Genomic DNA, 23,880 nt, shown 5'->3' with positions numbered 1-23,880 from the left:
CTCCAACAACTGAACAATAGCTAAATGACTGAAAATTTGCTGCTAGATTTATTTTGCATCCTTTTTTTACGTTGTTGTTGTGATAAGGAAAAGCTATCTAGTTTTGAAACTAGGAATTTCATTGTATGTAGAGTCAATCCCTAGTAAACCCCAAGGACATCCCAAGAGAGACTTTGCATAGTATTTGGATACCAATCGAAGAATCAGGTTTAGGGTCACACTAAACTGATACAAGAGGAAATCAATATACAGCAGTACCAAGTAGCCCTATTGTGCTTAGAGGTCTCTCTTCTCAGCATTAGCCAAGAATAACAAGGGATTATTATAGCACATACCTTCCAGCACAAACACCATGTTCTCAGCATGCGCACAAATGAGCCTTGCACGGACCCATGGGACACATCGGTTGTCACCCACCAGAGGCACAAACCACGTCGTACTTATCAGAGAAAAAGCTTTTAAATACTCCTTCCTTTAATATCTGGGTTGAGTGTTGGCCCATTTCAGGCAGAAACACGGAGCCTGAGCTAAAGTCTCTTCAGCTGATGGGAATATTCTCACCAACTATAAAAGGACTTGCTTCAGGCCCATAGTCAGCACCTGAATTTTAAGCAAATCTGTTCTCAGTCGCCCCCTCTCCCACCTTGAATTAAACATAAATACCAGCTTAGCTTTAAAAGACCTAGGTCCCACGTTATAAGCAGAAAAAGCAGAAGTCCTTTGGGAGAAGGATGAAGACCTGCAGGAGATGCACAGAGGTATCTCCCATGGAAATGTAGCTTTACTGGTGATGAGCGAGAGGGGACAGCCAGCACTCAGCACTCGCTGGCCAGTTATTCTGCAGAGTTTCTGGCAATAAGAAACCAGCCAGTTTTGGTCAGTGCAGGAATCAGACAGGACAGCACCCAGAAAGGTAGCAAGCTGACATACAAGATATTTTTACAGAACACAGTGCCAGGGCAGAACTATATTTAGTGTGATTAACATTTACTTCAGTTGCTATAGTGACTGCTTTTATTTGTCTTCTACATAGGCTAGATGGCTATTTTCTACCACAGGCCTTAGAGCATAACATCCAAAAAAGGCGTCGCTCTTTGGTCACACAGCTGGTAACTGCAATAACACCCAGTCCCTAGAAAATGTTTGTGAGTTTTCTGGTTTTTGCCTATCAAGCTATAAAGAAATTCAATAGCAGACGGACAAATTACAGCAGAATGACACCAGCACCTCAACCAGCCTGTAAAGGGCTCTGCAGTGGTTTTGTGCTGTTCTGGCAAGCAGAGCAGAGAGAATATACCAAGTGGCCTGTTTTCTTTTCATGAGATGAATAACAGAGCCTTGTTTACAAGACGACCAAGCCCCAGCAAGTGCTGCTGGCAGGGCTGGTCAGACTTGCAGTCCATGGCTGACTTTTTCACAGCACATTTTTTATCCCTAAGTTTTCTTATCTTTTCATAGAAGGAAAGAGGAGGCAGCATCAAATGCTCTTGCTTCATCCACAGTGTTTACATGTAATTTTACTTTAAAATACATTCCCAGTTCTATGGACTTTGTCAGAAGGCTTGGCAGCAACATGGAGGTAAGTGTGAACCCGCTGTCTCTTGTGTAAACTGTGGTTATCAGTTGTGATTTAAACATAAAAGTAACACATTAGCGGCAGCACTGAGACTGTCGGTGAAATTTGTCACCGAGATGACAGAGACGGAGAGCTTCTCCAGGGTTTTCCACAGGATTTTCCAGTTATAAGTGGAGGCATTAGCAGAGCATGTCTTGTAGATAGTTTTATTTATAATGGTGGTTTTGATCATAATGTACAATGTATGTTCCTCAGCAGGGAGGAAGGCTATTTCCAGCAAGAGGAAAGGATGAGGCAGTTTTCAGCCATAAAAGTCCTTCACTTAAAAGCTGCCTCTGCTGGGGGAAAAGTGCCATGTTAGAGGACACTGGGGCCTGGACCTGCCTGCTCAGAGACAGAGGGAAATCAGTCTGAGTTAACTAATAGGTATGGATCTGAAGTGAATTGGTTAATCTGTATTAAGCTGCTTTAATTTTGAGTAAGCAGTCTTTACTCTGCTTTAAGATATAATTAAGCTGAAGTAAATTACAGTAAAGCAAGACTATTTGAAATCCAAGTCCACACAAGGGTTTAACGCAAGTTAAATAATCTGCTTTCATAATACAAAGTTAATTCAGTTCAGCTTTCCTGAATATCCTCACGTAGCCAAAAGTCCTCCAAAGAACAAACACTGGGCTGTCAACAGAGTCAGTCCCTACCCTGCTAACACCTACACCTGGCCCTGAGCACCCGCTCTTTAATCTGCAAATTGCACCACAGCTCTGGACACATCAAGGGCCGTTAAAGGGCACGTGTTCATCACAGACCTCTGCTCTCACCAGCTCCTTCTGAGAAAGAAATTTTTTACTATGAGGGTGGTGAAACACTGTCCCAGGTTGCCCAGAGAGGTGGTGGATGCCCCATCCCTGGAGGCATCCCAGGCCAGGCTGGACGGGGCTCTGAGCAACCTGATCTGGTTGAAGATGTCCCTGCTTATTGCAGGGGGTTGGATTGGATGAGCTTTGAAAGCAGGACTGGCCTATCCCAGCTTCTAGAGATGCCCCAGACCTCAAAAAGCCTTAATGATGCCCCACCACAAATTTTTTGATGGCTTCTGTAGAAGACAGTGTGACCCAGCTGCACACCTACCGTACCCTATGCCACAGCTATAATTAAAAAAGAAAACAAAGCCAAAGATCTGAACTGAAATCTCGAAGGATGCCTGCTGCTACATCCTAATGGCAGCACATTTGCCATGTCACATTTGATGCTGCTAAAAGATGAGACTTATCACTGCTTTCAGTTGCACAGCAGCCAGCACTACACACGATAGCCATGTTTTCACCAAATAAATCAAAGCCTGCTGCTCATGCCTAATGAAACCTTGCAAAATACCTCCCAGGTATGAGATCTAAAAGCCTGAAGTGCTTTTGAAGGCAAAGACATGGAAAAAAGCTCCACTGATGAGGGTTCATTCAAGTGTCAAGCTTTGTAGTAAAAATGCACTAAGTGCCAGCCACAAACAGTTCTGGCAGCAGTCACTGTGATCCAAGAAGAAAAACATCTTTTCAAAGGAGACATGACAGGAATTAATACAGAGGATCCTATTTCACTCAGTCTAAATTATCAGCTGACACAGTTACACAGCCCAAACTGGAGGAACAATGGAGCAAGAATTTCAGCATCTATAAAAAGAAAGGTACAAAAAAAAAATAAAAGAGGATTAAAGTCAAAGTGCACACAATCCCGTTTCATCATAAGAAGTGGGAATAGACTTATACAAGCATCAGATGACCAATTACTTGCCTTTGCTTTGGGGAGTTGCCTGAATTTGGTAATTAATTCACATCAAACTGGAGTAACTCCTACAAAGAGAAAAAAAGATCCTGTCTTGCTCATCTGCATAACAGTCAGTAACTTGAGGTATATGGCCATCTTTAATGACCTAATAGACAGGACTGCCCGGGGGTTTTTTTACATTTATTTATAATAATTATATTTATTTCTGCCTATTGATACTTATTGTCACCACGCAGAAGCATTTGCTCCCACTACAAAACCTCTGCAAGCGCACTGCCAAGCAGAAGGAGGATTTAACTCTCAGCCTGAATGTCAAAAACCTCAGATCCAGCCATGCTGCAACTTTTTAAGCATAACAGAAACCAAGCAGGAAATAATTGTGTACCAAGTAAGGCAGGTATGAAAACTAACTTCTCCAGAATAAGTTGGTTTTGGTCCATGAGTATGTATGTGGTCTCTTCCTAACTTTTCAGAGCACGACGGCTGGAGATCTTCAGGCAGGAAATAATCCAACAGCCTGGTTTTCAGAAGGTGTGGATTTAAGGGTACTGGAGTTTCCCAGTATCTCTCACCCCAGTCCCACACACATACATGGCTTTGCTTGAAGGCTTTTGAGCACCTCCCTCAGCATCAGTATGGTCAGTCTGACAACAATCAGTTAAGAAGCCACATTAAGCTTGTGCAGGATTCAGCCTGTTAGCTTAGCTGTACATTTGAGTTTAAAAAAAAATTACAGCCTTGCATTCCTGGCCAGTCTCCCTGGGTGAAATTCTCAGGGCTGCTCTACAGATGAAGTCCCTCTGGGCCTTTGAAGAGACATCTCGTCTATAAATAGCCCATGAGAAACATCTTAAAGTTTAAAATTAGCATGAAAAACACTGAGATCTCAAGTATCTCCGCAGAAAGTTTCACAATTGTTTTCTGTGGTAAGACCTGTAATAATCTCCCTGCAGAGACCTTCCATGAGCTTCAGGTCTCTGGTCCCGGCTGTGCCTGGACACAGCGTGGACACCAACAGCATCATCCTTGGCCTCAAACGAGATGCCCAACTCAGCTGCAGACATGACGTGCCAAGGTCCAAGTGACCCCTTTGTGCATGGCACAGGGAACAGCGGGTACTCCCAAGTCACATCTGAGTCTTCCATAACAAAAGCCCCAGCATCAGACATGGTTTTATGCTTGAAAGAGCTATCTGACAACTGAAATACAAATGAAGTAGAAGAAAACAAAAGAAAAAGCCAAGATAAATTACTTAGGAATTGGGTAAATAATAGGAATGTTTCTTTCAATCCAAAAGTTGAAAAAGTCTTATAACACCACCTTTACTTTTAATATTAATAAAGATGAGAGTTTAAGATTTTTTTTTTAAATTGAAGTTTGAGTTACTCCTTCCAAAGGGATGATCGTGTCTTATAAGAGGCTTTTATGACTTACTACATAAGCCCATTTGATCCCAAGCTGCTGAAACCACCCCCAGTACTGTCTAACTCTTCTGGGCTGCTGTTAAAGCTGTCTCGAAACGCCCCAGGAGGCAGTTAGAGAACAGTTTTATTAGACTTTAAACTGTTGCAAACTCTTACAGCAGGATTTCAGACACCCATGAAAACCAATTCCAGGCTCAAGAGTAGGAAGGGAAAAAACAAATCTCAATGCATTTCTCTTCATATGATCTTTGAGAACAAGGACTTAACTGTTAGCAACACCTCCAAATAAGCTGTGCTTGAGGGAAAATTAATGGTGTTTGTAGGCAACTGTCTATGGACTACCAACAAAACAACGAGAAAAAAGTGTCAGGCAGGTGTCTGCTGAAGGACTCTCTATTTTCTACCCTTTTTAACAATCTCAGAAATAACTGAAGTATAACTAATGCTCTACTGCTACTAGAGTGGCTCCCTGTATTTTAGCAAGCACTTGATTAACCCATATAACAAAAGCTCTTGCTTTCCTTCAACCTGTTAACAATCACTCTCTTTAAAAAGAAGTGGAACTGTGGTGTTAAAGCAATTACGAGTCAAAGCCACTCTAGTTGCCCATCGCCTCTGGTAAACTCAGATAAATCTAGTTTGCTTGGACTGTTTAATCCAAACATGGAAACACATTCAGTTATAAACACCAGAATAAACTTACAGAGTTAATCTACTATTATACGTAACATCTTAATAGCAAAAATAGCCTCATCTGATCAACACCTACCGAAGCAGAAAACAAGAAGGATTTGTTTATTAAGGTCTATTCTAAAACTTGCTATCAGGTTCAGGCTTTGAACTTGAAAGCAAAGTGCCTACCAGACTGCCCCACACTCACCTGGTCTCGAAAGAGATCCCGCTCAGCCACCAAATGTGCAGATTTGGCCTCAGGTGCAGTATTATTATAAAAGCCCCGTGTTTGACTTGCCATGTTCCTTGAGAGCAGCAAGGTGTTCAGTAACACTGTTTTCGTTTGGAGGTAGACTACCCTAACAACTCCAGAAAAAGTCAGGAGAAACCCTAGAGTGAGCCATCACCACTTAAAATATCTCTATAGGCAGTTTCTTCTTAATTCCTATTTACCAGACATTGCTGCTCTTCCTGAAGCAAAATGGGAAAAAAAAAAAAAAAATTGGAATAAAACTATTCAAGTCTTAATATATTCTTGTTATCCACGTCATTTTCCACCCTTTCTTTCAGTGCAGCTAATTTTCAGTGGAAAGTCTTTCTGTTTGATCAAGTTGAAGTCTATTATCTTTCGCTGTACTAAATGAAAGCACTGTTTCTTTTACTGCAAAGCATGAAAAAGGAGGGTGATTGTGCCCACATTAGCCTTCTCATCGTTGCATTTGATAGCTGGATTGGTATAAATGCAGTACAAACCCCACATCTTTTATAATAATTAATAGCTGGTTATTCTATTGAACATACGTAAGATACATCTCAAAAGAGTAACATAAGATACCCAAGGTCTAAGGAAAAATATAATAATGTTTGAGAGCATGCAGTCTGGATGACTAACAGTGCAAGAGTTCTTTATTATCAGAATTACCTAACATAGCACAGTAATTTATCATAAAATAATTTCACTTTGCGAAAAAGCATAGAAGATGATAGAATAAAAATATGTTTATGGAACAAAGGGAGACTGATTAATCAAAGCAACAGTAAGAGTTTGATTCAATCTTATTTCTACATATTTAATATCATTTTCCGAAATAAATGACACTTTCCATTAAAAACAAACAAACAAACCAAAAAACTAAAAAGGCAGACTTTTCAGTGCCAAGATATGCGTAGTTGAGTCTATAAGTGCTAATGAAACCAGGAGCACTGGCTCCTGACTGAATGTCATGACCCAGCTCAGCACCAACACTTCACCGCTCCTGGAAAGGGGGAATTGCCCCTCACTCCATCACTGCCCAGTCCCCACACCGCAGCACTGTGCCCCACACCGCAGCACTGTGCCCCACACAGCTGCCTGATGCAAACATCTGGGTCAAGCCTCTTCAGGGCTGCACAAATTTCCAAGCCCATCTCAGTGGGAAATGCCTCCATCTAATGAACTTTCCATCTGATAGCAAACTAGAGGAGAGGTTTACTCCCACGTTGCATCAGAAAGTTGCTCATTAACCTGGAAGGTCGTAGGCTTGTCTGACAAACAGGGATCTGCGTTTCCAAGAAAAGAGAGGGGATGTTTATTTTAGTTGTACTTCTCCAAATTTGGGTCCAGATAAGAACAAAGTAATTAAGACATAGAAGACAGAGGAAATCCGTCTAGACCTGCTGGACCAGATCAGAAGAGGGAAGCGGTTACAGTAACTAACATGCTCTGCAAGGTTGTGCTTCTCTTGAACGGGTGCAACCCAATGAAGGGACCTAAAACCATCAATTAGGAGTTCAGGTCTGATCCATCTGTCAAGGCAGAGGTTTATTTACAGAGTAACTGAGATCCAGGCAAGCAACACTACAGCTTCCTAAACAACCAGTTGTCAATAAGCAGCTCCCTAGGTCAGACGTCCGTTCTGTCTTTGGGTGATGTACAACCGTATATCATGGGATCATCCTCACTGCAGTTCAGGTGACCCCAAAGGGATTTTTGGTTGTGTCTTTTCACTGATAACCCCAATTATATCGCAGCTTCACATGCCAATGCCCTACAGATATCTGCTTACTGACTCATGAGATTACTCTGTGGTGGCAGACAATCCCAAAGCAAAAGACATTTCCCCATTTTTCAGGCATATGATTTCACCACAGGCTTTTTCAGGACAACCAACTCCATTGCTCCAGTAGATATTAATGTCAGTTAGTCCAAGGTTTGGGCTACAGACACAGCAGATTTCAACACAGTGAAAACTACTAAAGCTTTTAGCCTTCATTTTCCCCATCTATGTATTTTATTTCTAGCAGCATTTTCTTTTTTGAATTACAAACAGATAATTATTCACATTTTTCATAACCAGGAAAGAATGATCTCAAGCTACCCAGATAACGAGTCATTTCTTTTGCAAGTTTGTGGTCAATATGTAAATCAGAGCACTGGACACCTTCAACAGTCTGCATCTTCTCCTGAAGATGTTAGCAGGGGGAAAGCCAAGGCCAATTTGAAAGCTGGCACCCCAAGAGTCAGGAGGGAACATGATGGAGAGAAGACACACAACAAAGCCCTGGGGAGTTCCCGCTTGCACACTGCAAGGGTCCTTGGGGTACATAAGTCATTGCACTTCCCTTGCTTGCCTTCCCAAGCATCCAGCGTGTTTCAATAAACATACCCCTCACGAAGCTGTACCTCAAATATACACCACATATATGTTACATCTTCCCTTCAGCAAATTTCAGTCTGAGACTGGGGTGTTTCTTGGTACTGCTCATAGCAGCAAAGAGCAACACTGGATAAACTAATATGTAACTGGAAGAGTGACTCAGAGATGAACAGAGAGGCATTCAGTCCTGGGAGGATAAATGTTAATAACTTTGGCTTTCAGGAAGAAAGTATGTTGGAAAATTATAATTAGAAGAAAGCATCCAAGAGGGGGAGAGCCATGTGCACGTATTTAAATGGCTGAGATGAATACTAAAATTGTGAAAGCTTTCTCACAATGTATTAAAAATAGACAAGAACACGAGACTCCTGACCCTGTACGTCAGTATCTCCCGTGTACTTGCAGCAAGGCAGAGGGGAAACCCCCGCCCCGAGAGCCCCTCGCAGCGAGGACTGCTGCCCCAGAGGTGGGGGAGATCGGGCTGGGGGGACGGGGGGCGGCACCTTCCCTGCTGCACCCCCTTCTCCCACAGCAGAGCGCAGAGGAATCCACGGCAGGTTATTTCCTCCCACCATCCATGGCCCAGCTCTTCTGCCACTGCACCACCACCCATGCGCTGTGCATTGAGGTGTTTGGGATTACAATTATTGCAGTATTTGAACTAAAACTAATAAGCTAGAGACAGGCAAATTCCTTGAACTAGTACAACTGCTGTTCTGAGGTAATGCTAAATTTCTTCAGAAGAGAAAACCATCAGGGTCCAGGTTTTTCAAGGCTCTGAAACAATTCAAGTGACCCTTCATTTTAAATACTTCATTCCTTAGCTTTGTCATGAGAAAGTGGCAATTGTGAAACTTCTTGTAATACATATCAGAGACTGTTTTCATTTTAAAAAATATTTTTAAATACTATTTTTCTCTGTGGGAAGTATCTACCTATGGTTGTGTGTGGGGGGAGCCTGTGGTTTTATCCCATTTGATATATTTACTCCACTGCTTTGCAATTTTCTTCCAGCTAGAAAAGCAGCAAATGATCAGTTTGGAGAGAGAAACTGAGGAACAGCTGTGGTAACAGACACTAGAAACATAGTTTTAGTCCGCACTAGCAATTTCAATGACTTCAAATACTACAAAACTAAATAGTTGTAGTGAAAACACCAACCAACCTACGACAACGTGATTGGATTGAAAACCACTGACCTTGGGAACTCAATTAAGGCAAGCAAAATTCATTAAATAGTAGCTGAATGAAAGAAACTAATTTTCATTCACCCGTCTTTTAGTTTAAGTGTGAAAATGCCCACTGATTATACCTACTTACATTTTAAGCATGTTTAAAATGTTGCTACTACCCAAATTCTGACCTGTGCTCCGTCCTCATAATGAAATACTGAATCTGCATATGAGAACAACACCCAGAGACTTCCATCCTACCCCAAAAGACAAGAAAGGGAGGCTACATGTGGCAAAAATAGAAATTCTTATGTATTGACAACACACTGCCATAAACCACAGAGAATCTCAGCCCATGACAGCCCTTCAGCTTGTGAGTCTGAATGTAGTGCACAGGCTCTTATCCATTATCAAGACAGATTAATGAGCTTTTCCAAATTTCAGCATTCAAATATAAATATACACCAGTCTAACAAGTATCACAAGTATAATACAGAAGCACAATCTGGCCCTATATTGCAACATTATGGGAAACTTACACTGCAGGAAGCACATACAATAGCAAAGCCCTGCAGACCTCAAAAGTTACCCCCTGTGCCAGGAATGCACCTCACGCTGCTGCTTTGCTGTGCAGCCTTTTGTCTTTTTCCCTTGTGCAAGTATATGTGCATATACATATAGCTCTTTCTATATATCATATGGTAATAAGAGCCAGCAGTCCCAACAGTACAAGAAGAGACTTCTTAAATCATGCTAAACGTCATAAATCTGGTTCAATGGGAAGCAACCCAGTACACTGGCGCAAAATTGCTTCTTGCAGTCTCCTCATGGAGCAATGGGTCCTCACATCAGTTACATGAGGGAAATTGCTCCAGTTTCTGCACCAAGCAAGGGCTTATTGGGATTTGCAGATGGAAACAGTTTCTGTAGCACCACAGGATTTCTGAGGTGCGCCTGCATATTTGTTCCAATAGAAATGCCTTACAATTTTAATACTGCAGCAAAATCACACTGACTTAAGACCCTCATGACTGCCAACTGGTACTCAGAGCGTCAAGCTGCAGAGTTGCATGTCAAGTGCTTTCCCATTAGATGTATTGCCAATAAGATTTTTTCCTGTTTTTTTTTTTTGTTGGTTGGTTTTGTGTGTGTGTTTCTGTGGGTTTTTTTTTAAAGTTTTTTATGAAGTTTTTTTTTATTGTTTGACAAATGAGCAAGTGCCAACCACTGCCCTTGGTGGAATAAACACTGTCCTACTTCAAGGGAAGATGCCTTTTTAAGGGTTACATTCTTGGAAACTGCTGTAGTCCGCTCTGAGAGATCACTATCTTCAAATTTTTAACTTGAAAGAAGTAAAGCAAGCAGACAGTGGGGGACTATTCAGAGCACAATTTGAGCAAACAAGTTCTAAATTACTCCTGATGGGTCTTCGCTAGGGCACCGGGTCAGACCGATGTCACTGACTCCCTGCTTCCACAAGCACTGTGATTCCCGACCTTGTACTGAGAAGCTCTTGCAGTCTCAGCTCTCCTTGGAAGCAAATAAAAAGTGTTCCTGGTTTTTGCTGATCCAGAGAAGAGCTTTGAAATGCAACTTCATCACAAACCTCAAGCAAGAAGGTAGACAGGCATTCCCAATTGCTTTGAGGGGCCTGGAGTGATGAAGCTAATGATGCAGTATGGGGCTTTTGTAAGAAAACCCTTGGCACAGACAGCTGCATTCACTGACATATTGTTTGTACCAGAGATGCAAAAATCTACCCTTGCATACAATTCCCTTATGCTGCAAGCAGGGTACAAATGCTGCTACGCTTATCTGTTGTGCACAACCAATGCCTCTTCCTCAGTACTCAAAAAAAATCAATTTACAGTCATAACCCTTTCCTCACCCTTTATAAAGGTCTCACTGTGTTACAACCTCAGTTCGCTGAAGCAGATGAAGCTACGAGGCTGACCTTTCCTGGACTCACTTTCAGAATTCTTCTCTATTTATTTATTGTTTTTTCTTTCAGCAACTCCCTTGTGACCACCCACTCACAGTTACAGCTAGGCACAGCAGGGAATTTAAGACCTCAGCTAACAGAAGGGTATGCTGGCAAATTACACTTTGTGAAAACAAAGCGTGACTTCAGGTGACGCTACTAGCTCAGCTGCTATTCATTTTTTTATCAGTTTTTCTGAAGATGCTTATTGCTTATGCTGGAGGATTACTGAATAAAGCATACACATAACGCTGAGGCTATGGAAGTGTCAAACATGGAGCTACAGAAACCACCTGCTCACAACATAGGATGAATAGCAAACGATGACAGGATTAAACCACGACATACACACAGGTTTCCTAAAGGAAAAACACACCCATGACCTTTACCATTCTCTTTGCAACTCCCCACAGAGCTTCCAGGGCAGGGAAAGGTGCGGTGGAGTGAAACACGGCTCCTCATGGGGCAGGAGTCCCATGCACCTGCAGGGACCACGAAACGCAGTGTGGCCATTCCCACTCATGGGGTGACAGGCGTTGGTCACAAAGAGGGGAAGCAAGAGACAATGCAAGTTTTGCTTTAATAACTATATAAGAGAACTGAAAAGGAATTGAACTTAAAGGTCTTTCCTGTACTGGCCATCTTACAGCAAACTGCAATGAAAATAGTTGATTTCTTGGCATACCACTTTGTTGTTCAGACATACCACCACAGCTACTATTTGTGCTTTTTTTTCACTACAGTAAAAAAAAAAACGTACATTCTCTGCTACATAAGAGAGTGCTGTATTATAGTACCATCAAGTTTTATTATTAAAAAAAAAAGCGCAAAACTAAAAGAATGAGCAAATGAGAATTTGACTTGTTTGCGTGCATACAGGTGGGAGGACGTCAGGAGGGCTGGGACTTGCATGCAGAGCTGGATGAAACTGTCACCACGAAACCTGGAGCACTATACCCGCCCCAAAGCCCAGCTTCCAGTTGTGGGTGTCCTTACATACCCCAGACCCACTCACATTCACACATTTTGCCCTCATTTTCTTTACATATCTTGAGATCTGAGATCTGGAGATATCTCTTTCCTTCCTTGTAGGACACAGCCAGGGAAGACACAGATGCAACAGCTCATCTCATGTGTGAGGTGAGCCCAAAGACAGCCTAACCTCTCTCAAAGACAGCTCCAGCTTCAAAGCTTATTGAGCAAGACTATGGAAGTCTGGAAATAACTGGGCAGAAAAAGCAAAATTGCTATAGCATTGCCCGAGTTGCTCACTAATCTTCCTAGACAAACAATGCCTAGAATTTGAACTAGAAAAAACAGAGAGACCACTATGCTTACTCATGGAAGTTAGAACCTTTACTCAATCATTAAAAATAAGGAAAGAGTTTCTCTAAACTACTGGTCACAATTAGCCTGGTCAGGCTCAAATTATTAGCCACAACAGTCCTACTTTAAAAAGATTAAGTTGCTTCTTGTTAAAACTGCTTTGAACATCTTAGTTCTAACAAGTAAGTTTTCTTCATCATTTTCCTTCATTTCTTTTGCTTGAGTCCCAGTTGACAGAGCACATACAAACAGCATGGAATTGGTAGCTGGGACAAGAGAGCACCTTCGAAATTGCCTAGAAAACTGCATTCCTATAACAAAAAATTGCTTTGCAGTCTGTCCTAGACACAGGAGGTCCAGCTCAAGCTGCTTGTTCAGCCTTCTTTCTAAACTCAAGTGCAAATACCCCTAAAACACATATTTTCTTAAGAAACATGGGCATTTAATATACCTTTGGTAAAGCAAGAGAGAATCAAAAAGGACAATATCCATGAAGATAATCGAGGAAAAAACAGAAAACAGAGAGGAAAGAGATCCTCAGTTTGTGAAGATGATTTACAGCTTCCATGAAGGCAGGATACCTCATTGGTTTATCCCAGTTAAAGATATGGCCCCATTTTTGAGAAGTCTTTTAAGCAGTAATACTTTTATGAATAGGTGTGGAACACTCAGCCAAGCATGAAAAAGCTAAGTTAGTTCCTCCTCTGTACACTTATTAAGATTAGGGTTTACGTGACACTTCAAACGCCAGAAATAACACCAATTTTGTAATATATAAACCATGCGTTGAGTGTGCAAATCAATTTTCCTGGTTTTATGGTGCTGGATACACCCGAAACTGGTTTTTAATGAAATGCAGCCTACCTTCACCCACATTAGTGATTTCATTTTCTTTTGGGAACAGAAATAAGTGCTACCAATGCTAGTACCGTTTTCACCATCCAGGGCCTTGCATTTCTTTTTAGTCTTCCAGTTTTCAAGAAGGACTCAAATATCCCACATTTTGACAGGTTAGATTTATAGACCTGAAGGGCACTTCAGCATCACCAGAGTGGTACAAGGTAAGCATTAGCCGAGGGCTTTGTGTGAATTCGTAAGTCTTGGCACTGGTGATAACACACACCAGAGAGCTGTTCTGGAGCAGGATTAACGAAACCTTGGCTGATTTAATCACCTTGCAACAAGGTCCCGTCTTACGAGGTTGTCCTGCACTGATACAAAGGGACACACGGAAGGATTAATACCGTTACGGGCCACTTGTGTGTCCCCTGTGCTAAAAGGGGTAGCAGCTCATCCCTCCATTCGCCCCAATGCCCCATGGCAGAGATACAGTGGCCAGTGTGGAGAGGATGGCTGCTGGCACAGCAGAGCCAGGAACAACGCAAACCCACACAAGGTTTTAGAATTCCTCAAAACTGTAAATTACACATCCCCATGCTATCATTGTAACTACTTCTGACACGCAGAACAGCCATCGGCATCTACTGAGAAGGGGTTTGTCACAGATCTGACACAGCGTGGGCTCACGGAAGTGCCTCACTACTGTTTCACGTAAAGGACACAAGGGACAGGCAGGAAAAGCACTGCAAGATGTTTGCATGAATGGAAATAAAGATATTCCAAGTTGGTTTTGTTCCCAGAGGCACAGCTTTCAGTGCACACTGACCTTCAAACCAGCAGCACGCTCGGAGCTGGCGTGCAGACAGCAAACCAAGTTCACGGCGTTCTGGGAAGTATCTGTTTCTGTTTAAAGAGATTTTGTTTCTGCCAGAAGTTACTCACACCAAACCAAACCACTTTCAGTTGACTTGTCCGCTCCTCCCCTTCTCTGGCTTTCAGAATTGTTTGAATCACACCAGACACACACTTTTTCAAGCTATTTCCGAGGTCCATTTTCCCCTGTTCACCTTCCATTCTGCCTTTGCAAACATCCATGCATCTTCCCAAAACATGCCTTGAACAGAGGATTTTATTTTTCAAATACTAGTTGTTTAGGTTTTCTGCCTGAAGTAGTTTTGTTCATTGTACATTGAACACAAGTTAATGGTAGAATGCTTAGCTTCAGGTCTGACCTGGCTGTCAAAAGATACAATTGGTATGAAATTCTCCCTTTATCGCACACAGAGCTGCAAGGGAAGATTAAGCAAGTGAACAGACACAAACTCATATAGAATGTGAAGATGTAAGTATCCTATTGTTTCACCTCACCTTCAGTCACAGTCTTCTGTATTGAACCCATTTTCCCTAACTTTCACAACACAAGGCTGCTAAGCAGCTTGTTCAGTTTAGTTCAAAAAGAGAAGCAGCATTTGTTTATAGAGAAGAGGGCCACTTACCAGTTTTCTTGCATTTGCATTTTCAAAACAAGCTAGAAACAAGCACATCCTCTTCCTTGCAAGTTGTCTTCAAAAAGGAGTCCTGATCTGAGGCTCCTTCTCACCTGGAGTGAGGTGCAAAGCCAGCTGAGTCACAGTGTGCTCCCAGCATCTCCCAGATTGCTCGTTACCTCCAGCTGACACCATGCTCAACGTGGTGACTGCAGGCAGCTCCCTTCCCAGGACACCAGCTATTACATCCACACCCCCACAAGCTCTTTCCCACTTCCATCTCCCCCTATAATATCCCTGTGGCATGTTGTTTCAGGAGCATTTGCTAGGTTCTAAGATATATATGACCATGCACAGAAAATGTGTCTGCTCCAAAATGAAGCCTGATTCTTCTGTACTGTGCCTCAAAGAACGTTTCCCTGCAAGGCAGGTACAATTCACAAGTGAAAACAAATATGCACAGTGCTGGACAAGAGCATCAGACTTCATGGTACACAGCAGACCAGAATAAGCCATCTTGCTTGTGCCAGCACCTTTAGCTGGGTGCACACAGAGAGTAAAAAGAATATCTGGTTGGGGTGGCTTGTGTTTCTCTCCATGAAGCACCAGCATGTACCATTTTAACCATCACTGTTGACAGACCAGTGCCTTGTCAGATCTAGCTCCCTCTCAACTACTCTATTCTTCTCAGGGAGGTGAGGAAGGGTGTGTTGACTCAGGTGCATACAATTTGAATTTCTGGGACTTCAGTGAAAGCAAAACAAACTACAGGCAGTTTTGTCCGCCCAGACAACGAAAGCTCTCCTTCAGAGACAATGAAGTCCAGTGTTCCTCTGCCAGTAACACTGAATCATAGAATTGTTTGGGTTGGAAGGGACTTTTAACGTTCATTTAGTCCAACTCCCCTACAATGAGCAGGCACATCATCAACTGTCATTGCTTTTACATTGCTCAAATATTTCCTCATGCAACCATTAGACCCTGACAGCTGGACTTGCCTCCTCTGGGCTTTAGCCTCACCAAATAACCTCTCTGCACCCATAGCCTTTGTTCTCTAGTGCACCGAAAGGCAAAAGGGCAGAAACATTTTCTAGCTGGAGTGCCAGATCAAAACCAACCTTTGCTCCATATCACACATTAATACACCTAAGACCAGATTCTTTCGTAAAATGAGTGTGTTAATAGTATGGAGAAAAAAACTGTTTCACTTCCTACTATCTTAACATCATAAAAAATCAGTTTCTACCACCTTGTCTAAATAAATTTTAATATTCAATTATCACAAGTCTTATCAAAGGTTGAGATTTCCTCCAGAAACTGCCTCCAGATTCGGAATTCTAGGTCTTTAAAGCTATTTTTAAAATCTGGATCAGCTAGGTTTTCGAAACGGCAAGCAAGAACCGATGCTTGCTCCCAGGAGCCCACACTTAGAAACAAGATATCCTGACAGTGTTTATCTACCAATTCACTGTCTTACTAAAAATATACTTTTTGCCAACTAATCAGCACAGCTGAAGAAATAGATGGAATACTGGATAATGCAAATTTTAAACTTGAAGTTAGGACCATTCAAGGGTGACCTCTCTGAAATTAAGGTAGAGTTCTCATCAGCTCCCAGTATTTCCCTCTCATTCCCTTTATTTTCAGCACTCCAAAGACAGTAGCTTCTGTGAGTGCTATAGATTAGTTTGTCTTGCAGGAAGGAGTAATGAAGTTACAGCTAAGGAAGAGTATTTCTAAGCAATATTCAGAAACAGAAATAACAGCACAATCAAGGGGAGAGATCTCTCCTACATCAAAATCCCAAAAATCCCTTCATTCTCCTCCTCCCCAGACTTGCTGACCTTCCCCTTCCATTATCATTATGGAGCATTTTTCCCAATACTTGGCCCTTCAGTGGCTTACTGGAAAGGGCTGTGGTGTTCTCTTCCCGCTTTCCACATGGATAGAAAGCTGTTCACACTCTGGAAACGGTTAGAGACTGCGGGAGGGATGAGGTTTTTATTACAGTCTAGCTATGACTTCCCACTAACTTAAACTTGGCTCTTCTAAATACAAGACTTGTCATTATTTGCAAATCATGTTTGATTTGGATCTATGCAGCCAAAAAGAGGGAAAAAAAAAAAAGGACAGCTAACACTGGTCTATTTTAAGCTCTGTCATAATTCCTGTAAAACGCTGTTTAGGTTGTAAATGAATCATATGCTGGATCTAGCTAAAACCGTTAGCATCATGCTTGATATTTCATGCCCAGCGCAACACTATTGTCCAGCAGTAACTGAGGACTCTGGAAGACTCTGGGAAGCCTGTTGGATGTTTCTTCTTCTTGCAGGAGCACTGTAGAGGAGATGATTTGGCAGATCCCCAGGTGAAGAGCAGGCAGGCTGTGCTGGCTCCACCGCAGCAAGGTGTGAGGCTGAGGAGGGTGCTGGTCCAGTCACCCCGGTGGGGAAAAACAACATTGTGAGAAACAACAAAGGAGACAGCCCAGGAAAAAAGGCAGAAGCTATTTGATTCCAAACTAAAGACATACTAAGGTGGCAAAATGGCTGTGGCAGACAACCCCTTGATCCAAGGGCCAGAGGCAGGACTGTCACAAACTAAGAGTGGAGATGGAAAGAGGTTCACTATGGCTCTCCCGAACAACCTCTGCTGGCTTTTCCACGGTAAGCTCTCCTTCCCTATGAGTGAAAATGAACGCTTAACAGGACACCACTGCTCATGGCCTTCATTGCATTCTTGTCCTAGTGCCCCTGAGCAGCCATGTAAAGACTTGAGGTTTTTTACATTTCTGTATGACACAATACACAAACTGTAACCACTGGCAGATCCAATGTGTCCCAATGGATAGGTGTGCAGAAATCCACCTCCGAGCTGGAGGAACTGCTCCCCAGCAGCCCTCTCACCCAGACTGGGTAAGAGCCGCGAGCTTACTGGAATAGGAGGGGAGCAGCTGCCCTCCCGGCGCTGCCTGCGCTGCTGCAAGGCTGGTACATGTCCCAGGGGCCACAGAGCAATGACATTTACACTGGTTTCACCAAGGCAAGAACAGGTCAATGACTTCACAGGATTTATTCAAAACAGGAGAAGAAAAAGCTTTCTTTACTGACATCATGAAGCACACCAGTACGGAAGAGGACGGGGAAGGTGTTCTCACAGACGGACAGAGATTGCAGAGCTACTGCTTCTACCACACTGCTATGGGAAGAGTCCCCTCGAGCAGGGGAAAGCTGCCCTCCCCAATTCTGCCCGTTTCAGCATGAGAAGCAGAGCACGTCCTCCCTCCCCACGGCTCGTGAAGTGCAAGGGCCGTGTATCTGCTCCCCGCCTATTCCGAAAGCACACAGCAACCAGGAGGTCACCTCAGTCAGCTTGCAGGGACTTGCAAGTCACCTCGCCAGCAGCTTCATGGCATTTATGTTACCAGAGATGAGGCAGCAAGTAATTTGTCAAAAATTGCAAAGGTAGAGCAGCAGAGAGCTGGGAAGAAGTACCAATTGCCGGTGAGTTCTCCCATTTGTGCTTCAGACCATCTTCCCCAAACTGTTTCTGAAACAAGGCTGCTTCTGTACCAAGCACAGCATTGTATCAGAGAAGTAAATGTCTACTAAAATTTATTTTAAGAGATTAAAAAAAAGTAAAAATATTAAAAACTCTTGCAGGAATCATGGAATTATGAATTGCCTCCCTTTTCCTTTGCCAAAAATGCCACCTCAATGATTTGAGAAGCCTTACAAGTTGAAAGGAAGTTCCCATGGTTATTTTACAAACTGTTTATAAAATCAAATATCTTGGACTAAAAGTTTAGCTTATCAGTACACAGCTTTGACAGTATTTCCATAAATCCAAAGAGCTCCTAGGACTATGGGAAGAAGTGTTAAATTGTTTTTCTTGTTTCACAATGGACCAGGTTTTTGGTTGTCATAACCCCTTTGAAGTAAACTGATCTATATTCAGTATTTGATCCTGACTTGTGCAATTTCTGCTTAGAAAGTATCTCCTGCATCTCACATACACCATCATCAGTTGAGATGAAGACAGAGATGTCCACCTGCTGCATGAGCCTGGCTCCATCAGGAGTCAATTTATTGCAGTGGCTCATGCGGATACCGCGTGGATGTACCACAATGTGTTAACACCACCTTACAGCTAGGAGAAATTAGGCAACAAAGTCCTAAGAGCAAGTGTTGCAACATGGAAGAACCATCAAAACACACCAGTGCTTAGACCTAACAAAACTGACAACCCTGATTTTAAAAAAAGTGCTTTGACAGTCAAGAAAAATTCCTAAACACACTAAAAACTGATCTGCTAGCAATGCACGTTTCGGAAGCCGGGCAAAGTAACTTTCCCATGCATATAGATGTCCTCATCTGTGCCCTGGTTTATGTGCTTCACCAAGTTTTTCTCAAACAGGAGTGGGTGGTAAGCTCCCATGGTGCAGGCACGGTCGTGAAACTTCTGGTAATAGTGGCAAATGTCCGTCTGCCGTTTGGAAGGGAGAAATTCGTACACATGCACTTCGTCACAGAGCGTCATCATGATCACGATGCCTAGGGAGGGAGAGAAAGCAGACATCCCCATGTCAAACCACAGAACCGATTAAACATCCCAGTGAGACAGGCGGTCAGCAAGGAGCATCCAGCCCAAAGGGGAAGCGTTGCCTTTCGGAACATGCAGACAAGACGGGGAGAAAACGAGTCTGGCCACACAGGGCTGTTTTCAGAAGCCCTCTCTTGCATAGCAGATGATCAACTGCTTTCGCACCTAGTCCAACCCACCTTCTTTAGCAGGTGGATTGGACTAGACCATCTCCAGAGGTCCCTTCCAACACCAACCATTCTGTGATTCTGTGATTTTATTGCAGCACTGTTTACAGTGACAGCCATGCCAAAAAGCCAGTTTTTAAGAGCGCAACCATTCTCTGCGACCTTCATGGAAACTTGGGTGTCTGCCAACCATGCACTACAATTAGCTGATCCAAACAGCCCATCTCAAACCTGCCTGGGTAAGCAGCAATGAGACCTTCACCTTCTCCCCATCTTCCCCTTGTGAATGCAGGGGCTATAAAAGTGAGTGTGCTTGGAGACGCTCACCCAGACCGAGCAGACTCCACTCCTCAGGACCCCCAGCTGCCCCACAGCAGAGCAGCACATAATGTGTATCACGGAAAATTCATGCAGTATCTGAGACATCAGGAACCATGCATGATCAGAGGAACAGTTTACAAAACATTAGAAGAACCCAACATAAGAAGAAACCACTTATTTAACCAAGGTGGATTTTAAACACATTATCATCCACCTTTTCAAATGACAATTTTCATTCACATTTAGGCCTTCAAGGAAACCCAGACCTGCAAATTGAACTCATCTCTGCTCCTGAGCACAGGTGACTTCTTTTGCAAAGCAAGTAACTAGTCCTGAAGTTAAGCCACAGAGGAATTTGCTGTGTGCCATTGCCCAGTGCCTGCTTTCAAGCCCTGAACTCCCGTTAACAACAATTTTGCTGCTGAAGTCATTGCCTACACTGTTACACAGTTTTTCTGCACGTACCCCAGCAGGTGCTGGGCAAAAGCAAGGCTGTGGCAGGAAACTAGATGCTGGAGTGGCAAAAGTAAGAAGTGACTGCATGGACGTGGAAGGGCACCTCTGCCCCAGCAGCAATGAGAGCAGAAGAAGGGATAAAGTACAGCAGCTGGACATCCACATGGCAAACAAAGCCATACGTCCATGATGCAACTTCAAATACATGTGAACTTCCCCAGAAGTTCACTCCTTTTTATTCAACTGATCATGAGATCTGCTCTCCAATAAGAAGGAAAAGCTTTGCAACAGCAGAATGAAAAATGAGCCCCTTTGCTGAGAGGCTGGATTTAGCATGCTGACAAACAAGACGTTAGCGTGCTGAGTAAGGGGGAATACGATTGAACTTTTCAGGACAGCTATTCCCCCTGACCATCCTCAACCCTCCAATAACTCTTTAGCTATACATATTTTTCCATATAACTGTATTTCCCTATTTATGTATTTTAAATATATATACATACGTTAAAAATAGGCAAGCACTGAGATTTCACCTCCAGTAACCAGATTTGTTTGCCTGACAAGGTCTGAGCCTGCAGGAGCCTTATCCTTCCTCTCGCACCCCATGGGAACTGCTCTGGCGCTAGAAGTGAGAAATCCTAGAGAACATCTCGATGTTGCAATCTGCTCTCCTGTTTCCATGTGGAACCAGGCCATGCTTATAACTGCTGCTTCAGAGGGGTGCTGCAAACCACTTTAACACAACTGAGCTGCTGCTTTAAAGACAGGAAGCTTAAATTTTGGCATAAGACAAACTCTGTAAAAGCAACTCCGATAAGCACTAGAAATCTGTAGTTGTCTTGGAAAAAAGGCATCCTGGAGAGTTCCCGCAAACGTAACGGGAAGTTTAGAGGGCAATTTTCTTACCAAGCATTCCTGATGATGGTGGATTAGGCTGAATAGGCTCCAGTGAATTCTCCTGCAGAATATCCCAGAGTTGCCACTGCATTTTTGGATTCAGGATATAGAAGGGCTGCTCTGGATGTGTACTACGATACAACTTATAGCTTTCAAAAAAGTCATAGTCTGGTTTTCTGTACCACTGGAAAACAGAAACAAGAAGTCAGACTTTTTATTTCTAGCCCACTCTTTCTCAAACCCATCAGGAAACAAGGACAAGTCAACCTGCTTCTGCCAGGGGTCAAAGGTCCTGCTATACCTACACACACCCACCCTCTGTCCCCCACAACCGCACCTGCCCTTTGGGTCACTGTGGTGACTTGACTCAGTGAACAGAGCAGGAATAAAAACCAAATCTCCTCTCTTTGGCAGTGAAGAACCATTAAATGAGATCAGCCATCTTGTATAATTTCATTCTGCACTCCCCAACAGCAGACAATGTTGAGAAGTCAGCCTGAAACATTACAGACCCCAACTCCTCTGTGTGCTGGAGTACAAAGCATCCTATTCTGCAGGCAGGTGTCCTCAGCACAACCTCCTAAAACAGGCTGAGCTGATTTGCATCCCAAAACTTCCCCTTTCAGTAAAAACACTTCTGAAAGGTTTATGATTCCTTAACGTAATTTTGAGATTTTTTTTCCTATGCTTAAAATATCTCTGGTTTTACTGACACTTGAGCATGCTGTACATACACCCTTGTGTGTCCTGGAGGTGTGGGGCTAGACACAAGAATAAACATCAGTGAGAAAACAGGAAATGCAGTCCAGAGAAAGGAGCGCAAAGATGGTTCAGTTACAGAGCTTAAAATATAAGAATGGACTATTCACTCCTACCTGCTTTCACCCTGAGCCTCCAAAGCTCATCACTTATCAAATAACACCCTTTTGTACTGAATGTAAAAAGTGAATGCTAGAGGGATTGCAACACCCACAAGTGAAAGTCCAGCTGACAGAGAGGAGACATTTTCTAAGATCTTCAGAGGGTTTCCGAATCCATTCATCATGCATTGAGTATATCTCATATCTGACTGGTGCTTGCAATATCCAAGCATCAACCATCTGCAAATCTTACAGCAGCTGTCAGGAAGAGGAGATCGTCCTCTGACAAGATGACAACTGCTGCAGCCAGCAGTGACCTCCCTGCAGCACCAGCAGGAACAGCAAAGGTGGTGACCCCTTACACTTGGCCTGGGGCTCTTCACAGGGACTGGGAACAGACAAGTGTTTCTCTAGGAGCACACATGCATGAGTGCTCAGAGGTACACAAGCATACACCCATGATAACAAAGAGGTAATCAAGAATGGCATTAAAATGAGTGATTGCTCACATTAGGAGGAAGTAGGTTAACAGATGCACTTCAAATCATATAAATCTGATTTTATTTACAGAAACTCAGCCTTACCTCATTAATTTCTGCATGATATGGTGCTGGATCCCAGACAATTAAGATTCCAGTGTTATATAGCTCTTCTCTCAGGAACTGCTGCTCCTCAACAGTTACAAGCTTGAATAACAACAACAAATACAATAATATACAACATGCTGTCAGAATTAGCAGGCAGCCAGACAATAAAACATACCTGAACACAGCCACAGCCACCCCAGTGCTGGTTACTGAGCATCCCCTACCTGCATGCAGGCAAGGACACAGCTCCCAGTGATGTCCTTCCTGCTCCCATCCCAGCCCTATCTAGCAGCACAGGATTTTGTGGAGAGAGCAGTGGAATGCACTTCGGCCCAGGGAGGCTGGAGTCTTTTGAAGGAAAGCAGCACAACAGCACATGGGCTAGAGACAATATCAGCAGAGAGAGAATGCTCCACCAGACGCTTCCCCCAAATGAACCAAACCAGGTGGTTCAATCACAGAAGTTGACCTCTACAGTTTGCACACAACTGTCTCAGTTTGTGACACCGAAAGCCAACCCAGGTCTGCAGCAAGAAGCAAGTAGTCAGGATCAAATGAGACAGGGACTGATCTCCTGTCCTCCCCATCCAAAGGCATAATCTGTATAGACACAGCTTGTAAACATCTGCTGAAGAAAAGCACCATCATAAAAAACAGCTCCCATTTGTGCTGATTTTCCCCATGGATCTAATTAACAGCCAGCCAGTTTATCCCCAAGTACCCCAGCAGCAGGCTGACCTCCTGGCTGTTCCCATACCAGAGCACAAGGACACTCTTACCAGCCCAGATGCAAGTTACTCCAAAAGCAACAAGGGTTTCCTTGCATCTGTTCTTAACTCTGCAGGATTAGGCTTTGGCGTTGACCACGTGTCCTGCATAGGTTTCATTTCCTTACAGTAGCTAAAACATCTGGGCTGCTTGTGAGCTGGAGCGTGCAAGGCTGCAGGTGTGAATGTCTGCTCGCTGCCTGGAGAGCAGAGCAAGGAGAGGACACGGCAGGTATGGTGCGACAGAGCACCCCAATGGGACAGGAAGGGGGCAAGGAACACGGGCACTTCATTCTCATTCCATTGTTTCTATTTAAAGGCTAGAAATCC

General features: G+C 43.2%; 1 protein-coding gene across 2 annotated transcripts in view; it reads right to left on the bottom strand.

Annotated features, from left to right (window-relative positions):
* Nucleotides 1-17,950: 17,950 nt before the first annotated feature.
* Nucleotides 17,951-23,880, bottom strand: part of ST6GAL1 (ST6 beta-galactoside alpha-2,6-sialyltransferase 1) — a 43,446-nt gene continuing 37,516 nt past the window's right edge. For both annotated transcript variants that reach the window (XM_065844926.2, XM_065844925.2), the window contains 3 exons: nucleotides 22,781-22,882; nucleotides 21,346-21,520; nucleotides 17,951-19,446 (listed from right to left, as the gene is read on the bottom strand). In XM_065844926.2, coding sequence (XP_065700998.1) covers nucleotides 19,205-19,446; nucleotides 21,346-21,520; nucleotides 22,781-22,882 — 519 coding nt within the window. In that variant the 3' untranslated portion in view covers nucleotides 17,951-19,204. The remainder of the gene's footprint in view (nucleotides 19,447-21,345; nucleotides 21,521-22,780; nucleotides 22,883-23,880) is intronic.

The sequence above is a fragment of the Patagioenas fasciata genome, chromosome 9 (assembly GCF_037038585.1).
Source record: "Patagioenas fasciata isolate bPatFas1 chromosome 9, bPatFas1.hap1, whole genome shotgun sequence".
NCBI lineage: Eukaryota > Metazoa > Chordata > Aves > Columbiformes > Columbidae > Patagioenas > Patagioenas fasciata.
The sequence above is the reverse complement of the archived record's forward strand: the minus strand, read 5'-3'. Positions and strand labels throughout refer to the sequence as shown.